The following is a 22,914-nucleotide window of genomic DNA, read 5'->3' on the forward strand; positions in this document are numbered from 1 at the left end:
GTTCCCTTCTCTCAACTCGCTCCAGCACCTCAAGGCCTTTCCTGGCTTGAGCGGCCCAAAACTGACCCCAGCATTCGAGGAGGGGCACAGAGCTGAGCCCTCACATCTCCTCTGAGACCTCCCATATCCTCGGGTGGATTTCAGCTCTGAAGCACCCTCTAAAACGTACATACACCCAAAACAAACAAAAACACGCAGCGCAGCTTCAGACTGACACTAATAGTTTCACCGCATATAACGAAGAAAAAGAGCTTCGAGCTCAGCTGGCAGAGCAGCAGTGTGAGGAGCAGGGGCTCCTTGGAACTACCGACACTGTGAACACAGAATCCCAGAATGTCAGGGACTGGAAAGGACCTCGAAAGCTCATCCAGTGCAACCCCCCCGCCGGAGCAGGAACACCCAGATGAGGTTACACAGGAAGGTGTCCAGGCGGGTTGGAATGTCTGCAGAGAAGGAGACTCCACAACCTCCCTGGGCAGCCTGGGCCAGGCTCTGCCACCCTCACCGGGAACAAGTTTCTTCTCATCTTTAAGTGGAACCTCCTGTGTTCCAGTTTGCACCCATTGCCCCTTGTCCTATCACTGGTTGTCACCAAGAAGAGCCTGGCTCCATCCTCCTGACACCCACGCTTTCCATATTTATAACCATTAATGAGGTCGCCCCTCAGTCTCCTCTTCTCCAGCTCCAGAGCCCCAGCTCCTCAGCCTTTCCTCACACGGGAGATGCTCCACTCCCTCCAGCATCTCCGTGGCTGCGCTGGGCTCTCTCCAGCAGTTTCCTGTCCTTCTGGAACTGAGAGGCCCAGAACTGGACACAATATTCCAGATGCGGTCTCACCGGGGCAGAGCAGAGGGGGACGAAATGCAAATCCCCGCTCCCGCCCCCCGTCCCGCCCCCTCCCCCCAGCGGAGGCCGCGTCCCCCGGCAGCGGCCGGGCGGGAAGGGCGGCGGGACCCGGGACACCGTCGCTCCGCTCCCCCAAACCCGTGTCCCTCTCCCCGGCCGCAGCAAAGTTTACGAGGGGAAAATAAACATGTTTTAAAGCCGGAGGCAAGCGCGGAGGAGGCGCGGCGGCAGCGCACACGCCCCGCAAGGAAGGGGCTGAGGGGCTGCGGGAGGGGAGGCCCAGGGGAGCTGGTGCGGGGCAGAGGGAGTGGCAGAATCTCTGGGGAAGGGGGGAGTGGGGAGCGGCTGCCTCGGGCTCTTGGGTGGGTAACGCGGGAGGGGAACGACTCACAGCCGGGACAGGGGCCGCCCCCGCCTGCTCCTGCTGCCGGACGCGCGGGGCGGGCAGGGGCGGGAGCGGCGGAACTGACGGCAATGGGCGCTCGCGGCCCGGCAGGGAGCGGCGGCGCATGCGCAGTGGCGGGCGGGCGGCTGGCGGGCTCGGGATGTGAGAGACTCGCAGAGTCACAGTGTCGGGGATTGGAAGGGACTTCGAAAGCTCATCCAGTCCGATCCCCCCGCCGGAGCAGGAACACCCACATGAGGTTACACAGGAAGGTGTCCAGGCGGGTTGGAATGTCTGCAGAGAAGGAGACTCCACAACCTCCCTGGGCAGCCTGGGCCAGGCTCTGCCACCCTCACCGGGAACAAGTTTCTTCTCATCTTTAAGTGGAACCTCCTGTGTTCCAGTTTGCACCCATTGCCCCTTGTCCTACCATTAGTTGTCACCGAGAAGAGCCTGGCTCCATCCTCCTGACACTCACCCTTTCCATATCTATAACCATGAATGAGGTCGCCCCTCAGTCTCCTCTTCTCCAGCTCCAGAGCCCCAGCTCCTCAGCCTTTCCTCACACGGGAGATGCTCCACTCCCTTCAGCATCTCCGTGGCTGCGCTGGGCTCTCTCCAGCAGTTCCCTGTCCTTCTGGAACTGAGGGGCCCAGAACTGGACACAATATTCCAGATGAGGTCTCACCAGGGCAGAGCAGAGGGGCAGGAGAACCTCTCTGACCTACTGACCACCCCCCTTCTAATCCCCCCCAGGTCCCATTGCCCTTCCTGGCCACAAGGGCCCGGTGCTGGCTCATGGTCACCCTGCTGTCCCCAGGACCCCCAGCTCCCTTTCCCCTACACTGCTCTCTGACAGCTCGTTCCCCAACCTATACTGGAACCTGGGGTTGTTCCTGCCCAGATGTAAGACTCTACACTTGCCCTTGTTATATTTCATTACACTTTTCCCCGCCCAACTCTCCAGCCTGTCCCGGTCTCTGGATGGCAGCACAGCCTCTGGCGTGTCAGCCACTCCTCCCAGTCTGGTGTCATCAGCAAACTTGCTGACAGTGCACTCTATTCCCTCATCCAAGTCATTGATGAATATATTAAATAGTACTGGTTCCAGTACCAACCCTTGAGGCACCCCACTAGATACAGGTCTCCAACTAGACCCTGTCCCATTGACCACGACTCTCTGGCTTCTTTCCTTCCTTCCTTCTCCTGTTCACTGCCCGCGGTGCCTCCCCGGCATGTCCCCAGGGACCCGCTTGTGTCTGTGAACAAGAGACACTCTTCGAAGAAGAATTCATCAAATGAGCATCGGCTGGCAGGTGAATCACAGCTGCCAATGCCTCTCCCTGCTGTGTGACCGAAAACTTGAGTGGCTCTAACACTGAGTAGGGGCCAAAAGTGAACCTTCCAAATCCTGAAATCGGTCTTGGGTGTAGCTACAAAAATCCTGAAGACTCTGGGAAGCATGAGCCTTAAGTGTTATGGTGCTTCTCTAGTGGAGGACGTGGGAACCTCGTGAGGTTCAACAAGGCCAAGGGCAAGGTCCTGCACATGGAATCATAGAATGTCCTGAGCTGGAAGGGACCCACAAGGATCATCGAGTCCAGCTCCTGTCCCTGCACAGGACAACCCCACAGGTCACACCGTGTGTCTGAGGACGTTGTCCAGTCTCTTCTTGAACACTGTCAGGCTGGGGCCGGGACACCTCCCTGGGGAGCCTGTTCCAGTGTCCAGCACCCTCTGGGCGAAGAACCTTTTCCTTATGTCCAACTTAAACCTCCCCTGGCACATCTTCCTGCCACTCCCTCAGGTTCTATTATTGGTTGCTAAAGAGAAGAGTTCGTGCCTGCTCCTCCTCCTTCTCTTGTGAGGGAGCTGTAACCACCATGAGCTCTCCTCTTAGTCTCTTCCAAGCTGAAGAAACCAAGTGACTTCAGCTGCTCCTCATACGGCTTCCTCTCCAAACCCTTCATCAACTTCATAGCCTCTTCTTGACAAGCTCTAGCAGCTTGATATCATTTTTATCCTGTATCCCAGACCTACACAGGTCAGGGAGGTGATTCTGACCCTCTGCTCCGCTCTGGTGAGACCCCCCTGCAGTGCTGGGCCAGCTCTGGGTCCTCAGCACAGGACACACATGGACCTGCTGGAGAGGGGCCAGAGGAGCCCCAGAAATGACCTGAGGCTGGAGCAGCTCTGCTGGGAGGACAGGCTGAGAGAGCTGGGGTGTTCAGCTGGAGAAGAGGAGGCTCCAGGGAGACCTTATTGTGGCCTCTCAATACTTGAAGGGGGCTTATAGGAAAGACTCTGTAGTGACAGGACAAGGGACAATGGTTTTAAACTGAAAGAGGGCAGGTTTAGATCAGACACAAGGAAGAAGTGAGGGCGGTGAGGCACTGGAACAGGTTCCTCTGAGAAGCTGTGGGTGCCCCATCCCTGGAAGTGTTTAAGGCCAGGCTGGATGGGGCTCTGAGCAACGTGATCTACTGGAAGATGTCCTCGCTCATGGTAGGCGGGTTGGACTAGATGATCTTTTAAAGGTGTCTTCCAACCCGATCTATGCTACGGTTCTATGACATCCTAGTTACAGCAATAGTTCTCAGTGAGAATGGCATATCTCAGTATTTCCCAAATACCTTTGAAATGGCTCTTGAAATAAGGCAGTATTTAAATTTTAAACACTTTATTCCATTACGCCACGAACTTAAGGAAACCGGTTCTTAGGTTTGGTGAAGAAAACAAAGCATTGGCACACCTCATTACAGCAGCTCTCTGGGACAGATTCTCTCGGGTTTCCTCCGGGTTTCACTCGGGCAAGAGTTAACAGGACATATCTGCAACTTGTCAGCTCTGGGCCCCAAGTACCATCCTTCCAGCATTGTTTTCCAAACAGAAATCTCTTGAGCGGTGCCAAACCTCTCCATATTTGCCCCTCTTCCCATTTACAGTCACACTACATGTGACTGCACCCTTAGGGATTTTCTGTAATCCAAAATCTTGATCAACAATTGAATTATTAAATTATGAGGCTTCGTGAGATAATCTCATAAAGCGTTTGCTGTTGACAGCGGGACATTCTTCGCGCAGGCAGCCCGAAGAACATTTGCCACCTCATCTACCAACAGACAGCTCGTGCAAATGGATTCCCCCAAAAAATGGGAAAAGTGAGTTACATTACATATCAGTTTACAAAGTGTAAGTCTTTACATTTTCTAAAACATAAATTTTAGAAGTGGCTCTACAAACATTTTGGGGATACTAAAAAATAGAGTTAATTACCAGCTTTTGATTGAGACTCTCATTTATTTCCATTATTGGCACTGTCGCTCCCTCAAAGGTCACAATTAGGGAGACCCTGTTGCAAGCGTATTGCCAGGGAAAGATAACTGAGCCTGGGAAGGGTCACTTGGATCACAAGCCTACCTCCAACACACAAATATTAAATGTAAATATAGGCAAACAAATGGTCTTAACCCATTTTAGGAGAATAACCACTTTATGACATGGTAAGCACATATTTCTCAATGACAGGTCAGAAACCTCAGCAAAAAAAAAATGGAGAAACACCATTTTAAAGAGAAACACCCAAGAGCTAAGGATGTCTCTTTGAAATGCACAACGCTTATTAGCTTTACAGATGCACGTGAAAACATGAGAGACATACTGCAAACTTACTTCTTTGCACATTGATCGTGTGCCAGCTATGGGGAGAGTTGGAAATCAACATTCAGCAACCAGACTCTTCTATAATTTTACTTTATATATATAGACACACATATATATGATTTTAGATATATCCCTACTTAAAAAACATGAGGAATAATCACCTCTGACAACCTTTTTCTTATTCCAATACGTTTTTTTTTTTAATATTCCACAATAACACAAGAGAGCAGACACACGTTCCTGGTTGCCACCAACTCTTCCAACATTCTTCTATTTCTCCCCACAGAAGAGCTCTACCTGCTGCTACTCCATTCCCCATGGAGCTGCTTGGCCCGAGTATTTTATCAGTTTATCAAGACAGATCATCAAGCAAACCATCTTTTTGTCGTCCGAATGTGAAAGGAAAGCCGTATCGTCTGTTCTTGCAAGCGTCCTCCACCACCGTTGCTGTTCAGCCAAAGCAAGTGAAGGGAAAACTGCTCCCAGCCTCAGTTTGCAAATCCTCTGGCACAGAGCATCCTCAGCTTCTCTGTTGCTTATTTTTCCAGTGAAAATTCTTGTTGTAGTAGAAAGGGGCATGTTATGACTTAAAGGCAGTGGCAGTCCAACAGGGTAACTTCAGTAGAATTCACAATTATTTGAGGATTATGGATGAGCCATTGCGCTCAAAGCTGTATTCCTTGAACTGGTATAAATTGATTTAACACGAATTCGAAGATGACAGAGGTTAAACTGCAGGTTTCAAATAGAGCAGCTCTGTGGGGTTCAGAAATAATACAAAGCCAGGAGCTGCACACCCCTCTCAGGAGGAAAAACGGTATATTCAAACTTGGCCAAATTGGGATGGAGAAGACAGAGGGTGACGGTTTTAAGTAAAGAAAATAACTGTTTTTCTCTCACAGATTTTTGCCAGGAATGCAGCTAGAGAGATTTCTCACAGAAAAATAATTGCTATGTTTATTTCTACGTTATTGACATGAGTACTAACTGGATGGCAAATGCTGACACTGTATTTGGTTGTGATATCGGTGATACCAAAACACCTTGAAGATTTGGTCTTGTGAACAGAGCCAGTGCTCAGCATTATTCATCAACCTGCCCTATAGCTTAGGTTGGAGAGAGTTTAGAAACATGTTTTTTTACATAATTTATTGTTTCACTTCTTCCCTACAAATCAAAAAGGTGATGATAATACATGGCTTTGCACTAATTAAGATAGTTATGACTAAATATATATCAGAGCATTGAATATTTTATCATCTCTAGAAGATAATTTAGATTGTGGCTTTGTAAACATTGTGATCTGGAGTTTTCTCATTGCCATTAAACTGTTCAGTCTCCTGAGATCCTCCAGGATGTGTCATGTTCTGAATAATTCCAAGTGCTGGAGCGACTCTGAAGAGAAGTTGCCTGAACGTGTATCAATCAAAAATGGAAATGGAAGACTAGACGTGGTATTATCTGCCTAAAAGCTTGGCTTCCATTAATTTATTACTGCTTTTGAAAACCTTTATTGCTCCAGCTATTCTGCTGGAGGAAGTTGTAACACTGAGAGCCTTACCCAAGAGTTCCATGTTTAGGTATCTCGAAGTGACCATTGTCAATTCAGTCATTTTTTCTTTGCATTTGTGCACCAACATATAATTTACCCACTACTCAGATTTACTTTGTATTTTTAATACGACACAGCCTTCTTATCCTTACCAAATAACACTTCAGAATAAGGTTGGGGTTTTTTTGTACAAGAAAATGCTTCTGCTTCATCAAGAACTTGTCTGTTTTCAGTTTAGAAATGCTGGGTTTGTATCGATATACTTCCAATTCAGAGAACGCTAATACAGAAGTTATTTTGTGATAGTATCTTGTGCTAAACACCTTTCTTTTAATATAACTTTACATTTATTACTGTCTGTGCCAACTGCTTACCCACACAATGTGTTTGCCAGACTGACTGCAGCTCCTTCCCTTGTTTGCTGACACTGACAGATTTTTCCCCAGCCCAGCATTTATCCACTGCTCTCTACACAATAACGGTGAATTTCTTTTTGTGTGTGTGTGTGTGATCGCAGATCATAAACTGTTAAATCTCTCATTAATCTATTCACTTCTTAAATGTGCATGGATCAATTTTAAAACCTCATTCAGCAACATAGTGGCCAAGTTTTTTTAGCCATGCTCTATTTTTGTGTAAAGAAAATGTGTTCTTCGGGGTTTTTTTGGTTTTGCCAAGAAATTTAAAGTTTTTATATTCTCTCTGGAAAAACTGGAAGATCTTTATTGCAACTAGAATTGCCTCATGATCTTTAATATACTTGCTCTTTCTCCAATAGTACTCTTAATTTCTTCCAATAACTTTGGGGAATTCTGCAGGCACTTTCTCCAGATTCTTTTCCATGGGGAATTCTGATTATATCAGGTTTATCGTGATTTTTCTTTTAATAACATACAACGTCTGATATAGAGAAGTACTTTTCAATGACTTAACATTCTTTTCTGCTTTCAGGTCGCCCGTTAGTACACGTGAATAAATTGTCCCCATTTGAGCAGGTTCTTTATTGGAGCAGTGGGTTTTATTTCTGCCGTTGCTGTATTTCCACTACGGGACACAAACAGCATCTCTGGACGCTCCTTTATTAGACCTAATTTATTTCGAGAGCTCAAAAGGCACAGAAATACCTGCACTGAGCAGTTTCTTACTCAGATCTGCAAAGCACAGCAAAAAGAGACTCCTGCAGCACAGACAGGAGAGCAGAAAAGGAGACACTGAGACATGATGCTTCTCTGCAGTTTGTAATTAGTCCCTAGACTGAACAAGGCATATTAATTTTTAGACAATCTGTTGTTCTGAATTTACCAGAGGAGAGATTTATTTTACCTGTGTTCCCCATCAGGTTTGATAAAGAATTCTTAATAACAATACCAATTCAGTTCTGATTCAGGAGAAATAATTCTAGTATGAACTGCTCTATGGGTGTCATCATTTATTTTTAATTAGGAACAGGTTCAATTCCATTGCTGGTATGACGTTAATTTTGCCATTTCAAAAGATACTAAAAAAAAAGTTCAATTATTAAAAGCTGCACAGGAAAGGGGAAACACCTGATAATGAGAATAGCAGCTAGAGGAGAAGAAAGTGAGTCCTGCTGTACCCAGGACTTACACTGCGTTGTCCACAGCCAAGTAAAATGACTACAGACAGGTCCCTAGATCCTATAGGATCTATATGGACCCTACATCTATATCCAAATGGCTCAATGCCCTCCGAAATCCTGGTACTTTGATGGGCTTTTATATTAGTATTGAATTCAGGCTCCAGTAGTATTTATAAGAAATTCTCTTTTACGGTAATGTCAACTGTTTCCACAAGATGTCGCAAGACGATAAGGATCAAAGAAGAAGCTGAGCCTGCTAGATATCCATATCACATCACAGGACATTATGCTTCACTTCATGTACAACTTAACAGGGAATGACCTCCCAGAAGCTGTAACCTCTAGGGAATCATGCAGCCTGAGAGATTTACATTATCTGTAATGACTAACTGTAAAAGATGTCTCCAAATGCAGTAATGGTGGAACGGATGCCAGCGAACGCATCACTGTGCCATCCGTGCACTGAGGTGCTTACAGCTGCTTAAGGTGCTTTTATTAATAAATCGGTACAGAAGCATAGAATCATTTTGGTTGGAAGAGGCCATTGAGTCCAACCATAACCTAACTCTGGCACTAAACCATGCCCCTAAGAACCTCATCTAAACGTGTTTTAAACCCCTCCAGGGATGGTGACTCCACCACTGCCCTGGGCAGCCTGTTCCAATACCTGGCAACCCTTTCCGGGAAGAATTTTTTCCCCATATCCAATCTAAACCTCCCCTGGCACAATTTGAGGCCATTTCCTCTCGTCCTATCAGTTGTTACCTGGGAGAAGAGACCAACCCCCTCCATGCTCCAGGCTCCTTTCAGGCAGTTCAGAGATCAGAAGGTCTCCCCTCAGCTCCTGTTCTCCAGCTGAACCCCCAGCTCCCTCAGCCGCTCCCATCACACTTGTGCTCCAGCCCCTTCCCCAGCTCCGTTCCCTTCTCTCAACTCGCTCCAGCACCTCAAGGCCTTTCTTGGCGTCAGGGGCCCAAAACTGAACACAGTATTCAAGGTGCAGCCTCAACTATCATCTATAGTCTTGTCCTTATGTACTGGGCAAATTCTATATAAGCTAGTAAGAGTCCGTTAACAAACTGCCTTTATTTTCCATCTAATAGGATTCTTTATGAGTACATCCCTTTCTGCCCTAAATTCTACGTGAGCTATTCTTCCGTTAACAAGCTGACCATTGCACTCTATGATCTTGAGGGCATCTTCCACCCAAAATGATCCTGTGATTCCCTCTCATGCTAAGTAGCGATCGAATTAGTGGCCTTAGCAGAATTCTTACCAATAAAACATGATTGTTTCTAAAGCATGTTGATGAAAACGATTAACGAAATGCAAACTGTGTAATCATTTCTTACCCAAACAGGCACGAACTTCTGGAGCCAACAGCAGCAAAATCCCCGTTTCCTTCAGCAGGTCTAGGCTGACACCATAAGTATGTTACAATTACCTATACGGTAAACACACAGGTTAAATATTCTGTGTATGCGAGGAATGTGTTAATAATGAACACACAGCCCCATAATCACTTAATGGTCTACATGTGCCCTCTGCACCTCAACACCTCACAGGCGTCAGGGTCACCAGACAGGGACAGGCTGGAGAGCTGGGCGGGGAAAAATATAATGAATTTTAACAAGGGCAAGCGTAGAGTCTTACATCTGGGCAGGAACAACCCCAGGTTCCAGTATAAGTTGGGGAACGAGCTGTCAGAGAGCAGTGTAGGGGAAAGGGAGCTGGGGGTCCTGGGGACAGCAGGGTGACCATGAGCCAGCACCGGGCCCTTGTGGCCAGGAAGGGCAATGGGACCTGGGGGGGATTAGAAGGGGGGTGGTCAGTAGGTCAGAGAGGTTCTCCTGCCCCTCTGCTCTGCCCTGGTGAGACCTCATCTGGAATATTGTGTCCAGTTCTGGGCCCCTCAGTTCCGGAAGGACAGGGAACTGCTGGAGAGAGCCCAGCGCAGCCACGGAGATGCTGAAGGGAGTGGAGCATCTCCCGTGTGAGGAAAGGCTGAGGAGCTGGGGCTCTGGAGCTGGAGAAGAGGAGACTGAGGGGCGACCTCATTCATGGTTATAGATATGGAAAGCGTGGGTGTCAGGAGGATGCAGCCAGGCTCTTCTTGGTGACAACCAATGATAGGACAAGGGGCAATGGGTACAAACTGGAACACAGGAGGTTCCACTTAAATATGGGAAGAAACTTGTTCCCGGTGAGGGTGGCAGAGCCTGGCCCAGGCTGCCCAGGGAGGTTGTGGAGTCTCCTTCTCTGCAGACATTCCAACCCGCCTGGACACCTTCCTGTGTAACCTCATCTGGGTGTTCCTGCTCCGGCGGGGGGGTTGCACTGGATGAGCTTTCGAGGTCCTTTCCAGTCCCTGACATTCTGTGTTTCTGTGTGACACCATTCCCTTCAGCTGTACTACAGCGGCAAGAGGTGTTTAGCGGCCTGTAATTACAGTTTGACTTAACAATTCCGTAGCCACTGGCCTGTAATTGGAATAAATATAGGACGAGCCTATTTGCCATTAAAAAAGTTCCCCAAACTCAGGTGCTCGCCCGGGGCCAAGGCCCGCGCTGAGAGGCTGAGCAAGGGAAGCCCTGAGGCCGCTCCCGCCCCTGCTGGGGCCGGCACCGGCCTGTGGAAACGCGAGGGGACCCCGAGAGAACCGGCGGCCCCACCGCCCGGCCCCTCGGAGCGGCCGCGCCCCCCCGCGCTGCCCCCGCCGGGGCGAGCGGGCGGGATGCGCGCGGTGTCCCCTGGGACGTGTAGTCCTCCCGCCGCCCGGCGAGCGCTGCGCCTCATGGGAGTTGTAGTCCCGCCGCGGCGCCGCGACGGCAGCGCGCGGGGTCCTCGCCGGCGGCCGGAGACTACAACTCCCAGCGGGCTTTGCGGCGGCGGCTGCCCCAGCGCTCGCCGGGCTGGGGGTGAAGGGCTGCAGCCGGTCCCGGCGGGGGGGAAAGATGGCGGCGAGGTTGAGCGGCGGGGAGAACCGGCTGGTGTCGCTGCCCCTGTCGCGGATCCGCGTGATCATGAAGAGCTCGCCGGAGGTGTCCAGCATCAACCAGGACGCGCTGTTCCTCACCGCCAAAGCCACGGTACCGGCTCCCTCCTCCCTCCCTTCCCTCAGGGCCGACCCCGCTCCTCCCGCCGCGCTGGGCCTGGGCCTCCCTGAGGTACCGCGGCCCGGGCCGGGCTCCCGCCGGGCTCCTCTCAGCACAGCTGGGGCCGAGCTGCTCCCCCTCCCGCCTGTCGCTGTCACTCGGCGGCCGTGGAGCTTCGGGCTCCCAAAAGGGGTTTGTTTGGGGCATCGTCCCGTCCGGCTGGGCTCCAGAGCCCGTGAGCGATCGGGAGGTTCTTGTGTCCACCACCGCCCATTGGGATAAATTAACCTGCGTGGAAAAGATAGCCAGCCGGCTGCTTTCTGGTTATAGAATGTCCTGAGCTGGAAGGGACCCACAAGGATTATCGAGTCCAGCTCCTGTCCCTGCACAGGACAACCCCACAGGTCACACCGTGTGTCTGAGGACGTTGTCCAGTCTCTTCTTGAACACTGTCAGGCTGGGGCCGTGACACCTCCCTGGGGAGCCTGTTCCAGTGTCCAGCACCCTCTGGGGGAAGAACCTTTTCCTCATGTCCAACCTGAACCTCCCCTGGCACATCTTCCTGCCATTCCCTCGGGTTCTGTCCTTGGTCACAGAAGAGTTTGGTGCCTGCTCCTCCTCCTCCTCCTCCCCTTGTGAGGAAGCTGTAACCACCATGAGCTCTCCCCTCAGTCTCCTCTTCTCCAGGCTGAACAAACCAAGTGACTTCAGCTGCTCCTCATACGGCTTCCCCTCCAAACCCTTCAACAACTTTGTAGCCCTCAGTATCCCAAGTGTCATTTGCTGGGCTGTGGAAAGCATTAAAGAGATCAATATAAATCAAGTTACATACTAGAACCTAAATCTGTGGTCAGTGCTCCAAGGAGATGCAACCATACCCTGAGCTGAAGCTCTTCTGAAATAAATGGGTCTCCCCACAAAGTGACCGGCATATACACACTTAAATATGGCGTTTGTGTCTTTAAACAGGAATTAAAGAAAATTGCCAACTATGTGCATGAATTCGTAGTTTGACTCTTCCCTTTTGTTTTAATTTTTTAGGAGCTTTTTGTTCAGTATTTGGCTACACATTCTTACAAACATGGCAGAGGCAAGGAGAAGAACGCTCTGACTTACAGTGACCTGTCTCATACAGCAGAGGAGTGTGAAACCTTCCAGTTCCTTGCAGGTATCTGTAGCATGATGGTGAATCCAGTATGCAGTGTGGGGAAAAAGAAAAAAAAAAAAAAGCAATTTTGCTCTTATTCATTTGTTTTATGAGGACACAATTCCCCTGGTCGTTAATCTCCTGTATAGCATTCAACTGGAACTCATAAACTACATCACTGAAAAATTTCTTTGTGAATGGGGATTTTTCTGGTGCTTCAAAATTATACAAGGCTAATTAGTTCTCAGCATTTTGCCTTAAGCCTTTCTTAAATTCCAGCACCTCCATCTGAAAGCTTTCAGCCTATAAAGCAAGAACACTGCACATCTTTATGTGAGAAATTATGTGGCTCCAAAATTACATGTTTAAATCTCTAAGTCTTGTTTCTCAAAGTCATTTCTTAGATGGTTCCTCCCTCCTCACGTATATAGGTACACACACATGCCTGTGTGCACGCACTTTTTACTGATACTTGGAATTTTGTTGTAACACTTAGCTCAGAAAAGGCACTGGCATAGGACATAGGTCGAGAAGAAGATATTCTTAGCCCGGTGTTTCTCTGGGTTCCCTATGGACACACCTTCAGAGCGCGCCGTTCTGCTTTGTCTCATGTCCATCGTTATCGCCCTGAACAAGTCTCTTACCTTAATGCAGAAAAAACATTTCTACAGGACATAAATGAGATGAATCTCAGGGAGTTGAGTAACTGAGCACTATTTTACATCCAATAAATAATGTACATGAGCAGAGAGTACAGCCAGTTGCCAGTAATCAGTTGTAAAATATATTCCTTATCCTTACTTACTTGTACCGTAAGTGGGTAATTCCCTCTTCAGACAACTGTACAGGTCAGACTGACTTACCTGGTTATTCACTTAAATACGCATGTTTTTAACAAAACCTCTTTCCAACTTCATTTCATCACTGGTATGGATGCAACAGTATTAATGAGACAATGTAGGTATTCAACTGATTACAAAAGAAACAATTCTTCCTTCCAGATATCTTGCCCAAGAAGATCCTAGCTAGCAAATACTTAAAAATGCTAGAAAAAGAGAAGCGAGATGGAGAAGTGGGGGAAAACGATGAAGAGGAAGAAGACGATGAAGATGAAACTGTTGGTCAAGATGTTGGATCTTAAGACCAATGGGGAATTGCTTCATAGCTGATCGATTTTCTGTTGTATAAAGGATGTTATTTTTGTGACTGAGAATCCAGATGCTGGATCTATTTATGTACTGAGCCATCTGCTTTTGCTTTGTTTAAGAAGTTTAGAAACCGAACTTTATACTTGCTGAAGAGCGGAATTCTCCCCTCAGAAACGTGGTGGGGTAAGAAGACCTCATGTTGATCTGACAGCAGAACTTGCTCGGGTGATTTAAAAATTACTCCTTCAGACAATCATTATCCAAATTTAAAATTTCTGACAGGCAGCTTTCAGTCCAGAAGCTCTTTTGCCCTTTGACTAGAAGTCAGTTTGTGTTTCTCCTCAGAGCAGAAGATGATGGGAGGTGTTTTACACTGTGTCTACTCCTTGGGGAGCCAGTAACTGATCAAACCCTCCTTCTGTCTTCCAGAGCAGTGCCAGGGCATTAGCAGTGGACCAAGACCATTAAAAAAGTCTGTAAAAACAGCTACTTCTGCGACGCAGCCGAAATAGGCATGTTGGCACAGAAACAGGGTGGAGGATGCGATCCATTCTAAGAGCTGATGTGGTTCTGTGGTGGTAAAAAGTACAGGTGTGAGATAACGATGTAAATATGTACATCTAGAACCTTTTTCTCTAATGAACTCCTGCAGTTTGTTTGTGGTGTTCTACCACAACACACACTGCAGTCTGTTAGATGTGGATTGTTGAGAATGAGAAACTCTTTTATCATTTGAGTGACAGAGCTGGATTTTTCATTTATTTTGTTTCGGTTTTTTATGGTAAAAATGGTCACCGTCCTGTGTAGAACTTTATATGCAACTTTTTAAAATAAATCTTTTGTATGAAAAGCGACAATTGATGCAGAGACTTTCTATAGTTCTTCCAAGCTTCAGTCACGTGCGTGATCGGCGCACAGGCCTGGCGTGCTCGTTCATCTTTTCCGGAAGGAACGGGGCAAAAGGCTCCGCGATGCTTTGAATAGTCTCGGGTCAGTCTGAGGGACAAGTGACCCAGATGAGCCAGTGTGTGCCCAGGTGGCCAAGAGGCCACCAGCATCCTGGCTTGTGTCAGGAATAGTGTGGCCAGCAGGCCCGGGGCAGTGACCGTCCCCCTGTGTTGGGCACTGGGGAGGCCAAACCTCGAATCCTGGGGTCAGTTTTGGGCCCCTCACACCAAGAAAGGCCTTGAGGTGCTGGAGCGAGTTGAGAGAAGGGAACGAAGCTGGGGAAGGGGCTGGAGCACAAGTGTGATGGGAGCGGCTGAGGGAGCTGGGGGTTCAGCTGGAGAACAGGAGCTGAGGGGAGACCTTCTGATCGCTGACCTGCCTGAAAGGAGCTTGGAGCATGGAGGGGGTTGGTCTCTGCTCCCGAGGAACAAGTGACAGGATGAGAGGAAACTGCCTCAAGTTTCACTAGGGGAGGTTCAGATTGGATGTTACGAAACAATTCTTCATGGAAAGGGTTGTCGGGTGTTGGAACAGGCTGTCCAGGGCAGTGCTGGAGTCACCATCCCTGGGGAGTTTAAAAGACGTGTAGATGAGGTTCTTAGGGACTGGTCCAGATCCCTCTGTAGAGCCTGAGCAAGAGGCCAGTGCAGCACTTGACAACATGCTCCACGTACGTGGGCTATGCTGACAGAGTTCAGAGGTGTCCCGCACCAGGAGGCTGCCGTGCCACGTTGTCCTGCAAACCGCCCTCACTCCCAGCAGAGAGGAACGTGTCCTTTCTGCCCCAGACTTGGAGCCCAAGCGGCAGCTCCAGAGCCTGAGCTGAACCAGAGCACTTGGGAAGAGACCTGGTGCGCCACAGCCGGGCTGCAGAACGCTGCACCTGGGGAGAAGGAGCAAGCACAGACCAGGAGTTCTGAGGCTCTACGTAACTGGTGTCTTTGAACGTCGCATGACACAATCAGGAGGGAAAGAAAAACCCCAGCCGGCGGCGGTTGGGTGGAGGAGCTGTGCTGTCAGGAAGGACATACACAAGGAAAGCCACAAGGACGCAGCACTCCTACGAGTTTCTCCTCGTTGCCCCCCATCACCCCATTCCTGCAGCACCTGCCCTGGTCTCCCCGACAAACCCAACGGTGCTTCATGTCCTGAGCCCCTCGGGGAGAGGAGTCGGGAGTGAGGATGGGACTGCCAAAGGGGCTGGAAGGTGTTTTAATGTTTTACTCAGCTTCTTACCATCTAATTCTATTTTACTTGACAGTAAATTCTATTAATTTTCCATCAATCGAGTCTGTTTTGCCCATGACGGTAACTGATAAGCGATCTCCCCGTCTTTACCTCAGCCCAGGAGCTTCCTCATCCTTTTTTTTCCCTCTGTCCTGTTGACGAAAGGGACTGAGCAGCTGGAGGGGGCACCTGGCCCCAAGGTCAACCCTCCGCAACCAGAAATACCAAAAGAGCACGGTAACACCAGGCTACACACTAAAGGAAATATATTTTAGGTGATATCCGATGTGCAGAGTAACGAATACAGCGAGACACGAGGGTAAGATTCCAAGTGACAGACCCCCATCCTCCTTTATCCCTTGCAGTAAATCAAAACCCACGTTGACGAGCGATTACAAAGCGCCAGCTACAAACCGCATCATTTAACATGAGCTTCCTCAGGCTGGTCTGAAAGCGACTGAGGAACATTTGAACAAAATAAAGCAAATCGCCCGTGTCTTACCCTGCAACTGGATAATTTGCCTGAACCCTACAGCTGAAACAACTGAGAAAGCAAGAAAAAGCCATTATCTCACGCTTCTCCCTTTACAACTCAGGAGTTTTTTCCCCACTTTTTGCAGTTGCTGAACGTTCTTGTGGGTCTTGCTGGGTGTATCTCAGCCTGTTTAAGGTGTTCAGTGATTTTCAGACAGCCCAACACAGGCCAGGGGTCACTTTCCAGGATGAATCCGTCATTTTACATATAGTTCTATTTTTTTCCACCAGTTTGTGAGATCTTCCACCCCCAGCCAAGGCTGCACAAAGCACCTGAAGCTTCTTAAGCTTGCAAAAAAAAATGCCGAAAGAACTGTGTTTACCAAGTATAAATCACCGTATTTCATCCCTCTTAGAATTTTCCTGTGGGATGAGGAACATATTCTGTTGATTAGTGAGGCTGCGAGAACTCAAAACACCCTTCGGGACTCAATTCAGCCAGAATCCTCCACGGCAACTTGAGAGCTGCCAAAATTCGCCGCCACCACCACCTCCGAGGCCTCACGTTCACCAAAGCTCGTTGCCATCAAAACCAGTAAGCGGGATTCGTTTTCTCCATTTAAAAACAGCACTTCAAAAACCAGGGGAAAAAAAATAAAGCTCCGCCTGAAATGGAAGAAATGGCGGCGACTTTATTTCGTATTGAGCAAAACTAATCGGCGTTTGCAGGGCTGGGAGCGCCTCAGCAAACCTGCAATTGTTTGATATCCCCCTTCACTTGATGCTTTATAGTCAACACCGAGGACTTAATTTCTATTTAAAAATTGTAGGATTATATATTCAGGATTATACCTTGTTAAGAGACTCGGTCGAAGCAATCGATGATTTTAGATTCGACTCTGACCTCTGGCAGAGAGAAAAACACAGCATCGGTGCTGGAATGTAAGTGCTGTTTGCAGAACACACAGGGACTTTTCACCCATGGCCTGGGATTTCTCCATTTAGCGGCAATTCAGCAGCTTCCACCACCCACGGAAAATTATTTAGGCCATAAATACATCCCACTGTATGCTCACAGAGAAAACACGGCGCGTAAGTAACTGCAGAAAGCGGCCCAATTAAATTTAAAAAATACATCAAACGGAAGCGCGTAAAGATGAGGAATTGTATTTTATTGACATACTATGAGGCAAAACAAAATTGACACCATACAAAATAACTTTATAAAATATCATTCACATCATTATTTTTGTCAGAAATTACAGGATTCTGAGCCTGTTACAAGTCTTAACGTTTTGAGGTGGAAAACACTACGCTAAATCTTTAGTATTAGTTGTATATATATACAGTAAGAAACCAAAACAGAAACTGTTAGGTTTTTTCATGAGTTTATTGCAAAAGTAGTGCAAACTATTTTAACCTTGCAAGCTGTAAAACAAACTTGGAAAAGGACCCACCTAAGCTTAAAAAAAAAAAACCCATGACAATAAATGCTCAGTTTCACAGCCTTTGAAGCTTCCTTCAACAGTTCTCAACTAAGAAACTCCCCAAATTTGCATGTTTGTAGATTTTTACGGCAATTAAGAAGCAAACGATGCGTCCATGCCAGCGAACGGGGACAGGACGACACGGGGAACAGCTCTTGCCAAAACCAGCACCGCGTCCCCGTCGCCCCCAAACGTGAACCGACGGAGCACGTTCGTGTGTTTGGTTCTCCTCCCTTAATAAGCTCAGAATTGAGAAAAGAGTCAAGAAAGCAGCACGAGCAACAACAAAATGTTAAGAATTAGGAACGTGTATTGTCTGTTTTCACAGCATCCTTTTCCTGACGCCTACGTAAAGCGTTCTTTCTGGTGGCGAACCCTGTCCCGAACGGCTGCGCGAAACCGAGGACACCGCGTTCGACGAGATCGACGGAAAATTCGACGAGATCGACGGAAAACGACGCTCTAAACCACTAACCTGGGTCCCCCAAAGCAAAAAACAGGTAGCTAGTAATCTAAAACAAAAAAAATAATAAAAGCAAACAAATGCTACATGGAAAATGTTAAAGGAACAAAATGCAGCATATTCAGGCTCTTTTTTATTTTTTTCTTGAGGTACCTATATAAATATTACCTTCTGCCCAAAGTACTATTTGTTTTGTTAAAAAACTAAAGTCCTTATCACGAGCCAATCGCAGGGCGGCCGTTACTATTGAGAAAGTGCAACCATGCTGATAATTTATCTGCAGCATATCAAAGGATGATCAGGCTTTAGAAAATAGAGCTTAAGTCCAGACCTGATGGAGCGGATTTATAAAAACATTGACCAGAGGCGTTTTCCTTTCGTTCGAGTCTCTCTGCAGCCTTAGGAATTCCTGCCGCGACGGAATGTCAGCACTTTTACAAGTCTGTATATAGATTTTTTTTTTTCTTTAATATTTCAACTAAATACAGTTTTACAGAAAAAAAGATTTCCCCTTCTGTATTAGGTACTGGTAAAAAGTCTTTATTTTTTTAATTTTTTTTTTTTTTTAACTTCAAAAAAATGATAGCATTTCACAACTGAAAATTTTCCCAAAAGGAATTCTTTTTAAGTAAAAAAGGTTCACGTAGTAGAAAAACTTACACACAGTCGTAAACTGTTACATACAAAACAGTGGAAAAGTCCGTGACATTTTATTCCCTTACCCTTACAAGTGTATCCCTTCATTTTATATATATACATACACACACAAATATTGGGTATTATGTGTGTGCATATATAGATAGATACACAGAGATATATTTATTAAGGGTCGGGATGATGTATTTCAAAATATTCTTTATTGGGTATTTCTCTTTGCCTAGTTCTGCTGTAATATTGTACATTTTACAACTCGATACACTGAAAAATATTTTAAAATTTGCTAAAACTACGTTTCGCAGCTTTTTTTTACTTTGTGGTTAAAATTCATTTGCTAGTTTTAATTGAGAACGCGACTTTTGATTGTTACGCGCTGGGAAAAAAACGAAACAAAACGAAAACCACCAAACACAAAGGCACAAAGAATCCAACTCAAATACAATATTGTTGTCTCTGCAGAATAAAGCCAGAGGTTTTGGTTCGCGGAGGTCGGTCGTTACACACGGTTTGGTCGCTTTTGCCAATCTCAATTTGAGGAAATAGCACCCAACTGGTTAAATGAGGTAGATCCAAATCGGAAATTAAAAAAAAAAAAACCACAAGCAAGCTGGGTCCGCAACACTTGATTTGCCTCTATTTCAAATGTTTGAAGGATTTTCCGTCAGTCGGAAGAAGTGGAGAACGATGGCACTATCTGAAGCAAGCACGGAACTCAAAAGCAGATTTTTGGATGGAAGTTCTGAGTCTTAAATCACAAGCCTCCTTCAGGGAGATATTTCTTAGCAGGGGGAGGAGAATATGTTCAACTAAATAATAATAATAATAATAATTTAAAAAAAAAGCTAAGATTTGAGCAAGAGCCAGCGCCTCAAGCCGTCAGTCACTGTATAGAGCCCGACGCGTTTCCCTTCATTTCTCAAGTGAGAAAATCTCCTTTTCGACTAGTTCAGCTTTACAGCAACGCCCTCCTCTTCTTAAACCAAGATTTTTTTGCGTCGTCCGAGCAAAACGGGGCAAATTCATGGTTTTAAGGCCCGATTTAAAGCGGCAGCGCGCAAACGTCAAGCGGCGCCATCCAGCCGACGTATCCGCGCGAAGCCACAAAGCAACGCTTAAAACCCGCGGGGAAAACGCTGCGACGCGTCGGAAACTTCACCGAGGGTATTTCTGCGTCTGCTTTTTGTATCGCGAGCACAAGACATTTTCATACAGCTCAACGCGCATTTAGTACCACTTGAAATGAGGCCCTTAACTTCATATATATATATATATTTTTTCTCCTTTCAAAAAAAAAAAATAGTGAACTTTAAATGGTCATCAAACCATTTTGGATTCAAAGGAACGTTTGCAATACGAAAGTTTTGAATTGATTTTTGGTTCTTTTTTTCTTTTCCAGTTATTTTATAAAAAATAAAAATTTGAAAACTAGTAAAAGGTTAAAACCTCAATGGGCATCAGTTAAATCCGCAATGTACCAAAATTTCAGAAGAAAAAAAGGATTTAGTCGATACATTCTGTTTTCCATCACGTTAACCACTTTGCTGCACAGAAATGTGCATCTTTTATTTATGAACTGCCCTAAATTTTGAGGGTTTTGTGACAAACTAATGAAGTACTGTGGAAACCAGGGAAATTGTGCTGCTTATTCCCAGCAAAACACCACCTTTATATCTTTTATAGGATTTATCAACAAAGTTCAGAAAATAAGTGGTAACACTCCTCGGGAGAACACGTAACTTCGCCAAATATACTTCCCCATCACACCCAATCTAAAATTTGATTTTCCACAATTTATACTTCTGAAACGTATTCCTTTTTTAATTATTTTTTTCCTCTTTTGCCCCGAATGAACGCCTTGCTTTCCCAAACGGCCTACTGGTAATTATTCCTTAAGTAAATTTCCTTAAGGAAAAGCACATCATATCTAATCCTTCCCCCCGCCCCAAATTATTTCTACTGCCCCAAACCAGGTAATAAAGAATTGGAAAAATGCAACAATCTCTCGGTGGGAAACATTCTGGGGATTCAGCATCGACAAAGTTAAAGATTCAAGTTGGCCAGGCAATTAGAGACATGTAATTCACTTTAAAATAAAATTCCAGAGTTTGTAAATAAGATGAGCAATTTACGGGCTCCATTCCATGAGAAAACATATCAGGACCAACAAAATTAAGGTTTATATAAATATATATATATTTTTTTTTTAATAGCACAGAAACAGTGGGATCTGAGCACCTCCCAGCTGATGCGGAATTCACTTTGGTGAAATCTAGAAAGAAATTTCTTTGGATGTTCCGTTGATACGTGATGGGTTTGATCCAACCCACAGCGCGTGATTCCATCGCTGAGATTTTGGGGCAAGTACATGGCGAGCAAAAATGTGCAATTTGACATATACTGGCATGAGTGAAGCTTCCTCTAGTCACAGATTTAAAGAAGAGCTGATAAATACAGAACAGAGTCCATATTAAATGTACTTCTTTTTTTTCCTGACAAGAAATCCAACCTAACAAAGCAAATACAAAGAGAAACTCCCAGTCTTGCTCACTGACCTTTCCACAATTCCCGCTTGCCAAGCACACTCAAGAAACCCCATAAAATGGCCAGAAAAGCTTAAATTCGTATTTCGGGGCCGATTCCTCCAGTGTAGTATCTGTAAATCCTTGCTGATTAGATGATAGTTATTGCAGCAGGTATTTCATTGCTGATTAAAGAAAGGGGGAAAATATCAAAACTAAAGCGGACAACAGGACATCCAAAATGTGGCAGGGATAAAAAAAAAAAAAATCTGTGCACTCCTAAAAGCCACATCCAAATGAATATGCCCTTTAATAAAGATTTGTAATGCAAATATTGGGCTTTTTCAGACAACACAGGTAGGTTGGTTGGTTGAAGAGCAACCACGGGTAGTTTTAAGATGCATCTACCAGGGGTTGAAAACCAAGAGTATAATCATTAAACACCTTAACAAGCGCTTAATTAGCAGTTGGGTAGGAAAATGTTTCCCCTGGCCTCGTTATCTCATCTCCATCTCTTCCTGGCCGCGGCGATAGTGTCTCCAGATCCACGATACAAGACAGCGAAATATTTTCCGAAAAGCAGCCACTTACTCTAAAGCAAACCCCTATACCGCACGCTTGGGCGGAGAGATTTGTTCAATTAGAACTGAACAAAATTTTTGTAATTTTCCCCTGTTGTTCGTGAGCTGATTTACTCACCCGCCGCTGCCCGACGAGAATTGCCTTCCAAAAAGTCAGAACTGCCACCAATAAACGTCGTTAGTGTCTATACCCAAAGGTTAAGACAGCGAAATATAGTATATAATCCCAGCAAACTTAAGCCTAGTTACTTTTAAATTAAGAAAAAAACTGAAATGAAGCCACGCACCAGCATGTTGTGCTTAAACGGAGTATTTCTGTCAGCAGAGTGGTTAATTACAACATGAGGAAGCTCGTTTGGATTCGTTGTAAACAAAACGTGATGTATTAACACGGTTTTCTACAGTTTCATTGCAGGTTATTTCAAGCACCCTTAGTCTGCGTGCACTTATTTAAGTCGAGTTACGGCCAAAGCTTTGCACATAACTGACACTAAATATTCACAATAGGAACATACTCAAGGTTTGGGGTGGTTTTTGGTGTTTTGATTTGCAAGTGCAGTATTTTCCCTGTTACAGTCTCACGTCAATTTAACTAAAAAAGATGTTTAAAACCCAATATTCTGACAGGTAATTTCTGCCTCAGATTCAAAATACATTTCGAGCCGCTTCGTGTCGTTTCTCAGTCAAAAGCACGACATTCCTCAGCCAACAGCTAAACTGCAAAATCATTTTTCGTTGGGAAACAACGGCACAGAAACTTGGCAGGCGAAGGGAACAGGTTCTAGAGGTTCTATCGAGTAAACTCCGCACAAAAGCCAACGCGCCGAGCGTGCGATTTGCCACGTCTTTTCTCCTGTTTTCTGAATACTTTGCGTCAACACGAGCCGCAACGGGAAGACAAAAGGAGCGAGGAGCGGCTGTCCCAGGTCATGGCACCGCTAGTTCTCCGGCAAGAAACAAACCGGTAAAAATACAGTTTGTTTGGAGCATTTTGGCTCACCTGAAACATTAATTTATCTGCGGAGGAACGTGGGAGGTAGCACTGAACTGCACCTGCTTGCTCGCTCGCTAAAGACTATTACAAAACCACCTTTCGTAGTGATTTGGCCAAGCCGTTACATT

The 22,914-nt window shown here is 46.3% G+C and overlaps 2 protein-coding genes across 2 annotated transcripts in view; one reads left to right on the forward strand and one right to left on the reverse strand.

Moving 5' to 3' along the window:
• TRAPPC9 (trafficking protein particle complex subunit 9) overlaps positions 1–1,285 on the reverse strand; it is a 486,097-nt gene extending 484,812 nt beyond the window's left edge. Inside the window, exon 1 of the mRNA XM_065629223.1 lies at positions 1,238–1,285. The gene's annotated coding sequence lies outside the window, so the exon portion shown is untranslated. The remainder of the gene's footprint in view (positions 1–1,237) is intronic.
• A 9,685-nt stretch (positions 1,286–10,970) lies between these two features.
• On the forward strand, positions 10,971–14,252 carry CHRAC1 (chromatin accessibility complex subunit 1). Its single transcript, XM_065630277.1, has 3 exons — positions 10,971–11,135; positions 12,183–12,309; positions 13,290–14,252. Exons 1-3 carry the CDS (start codon positions 11,001–11,003, stop codon positions 13,427–13,429), a joined length of 402 nt encoding a protein of 133 aa, XP_065486349.1. The 5' UTR covers positions 10,971–11,000; the 3' UTR covers positions 13,430–14,252.
• Positions 14,253–22,914: the final 8,662 nt, after the last annotated feature.

This window comes from Caloenas nicobarica, chromosome 2, assembly GCF_036013445.1.
Source record: "Caloenas nicobarica isolate bCalNic1 chromosome 2, bCalNic1.hap1, whole genome shotgun sequence".
Classification (NCBI taxonomy): Eukaryota; Metazoa; Chordata; class Aves; order Columbiformes; family Columbidae; genus Caloenas; species Caloenas nicobarica.

Bases quoted from the DNA above. Each gene is read 5' to 3' on its own strand.
- CHRAC1 (XM_065630277.1), top strand. From the start codon at position 11,001: ATGGCGGCGAGGTTGAGCGGCGGGGAGAACCGGCTGGTGTCGCTGCCC. The intron at 11,136-12,182 runs GTACCGGCTCCC...TTAATTTTTTAG, and splicing joins TCCTCACCGCCAAAGCCACG to GAGCTTTTTGTTCAGTATTT. The intron at 12,310-13,289 runs GTATCTGTAGCA...TCTTCCTTCCAG, and splicing joins AACCTTCCAGTTCCTTGCAG to ATATCTTGCCCAAGAAGATC.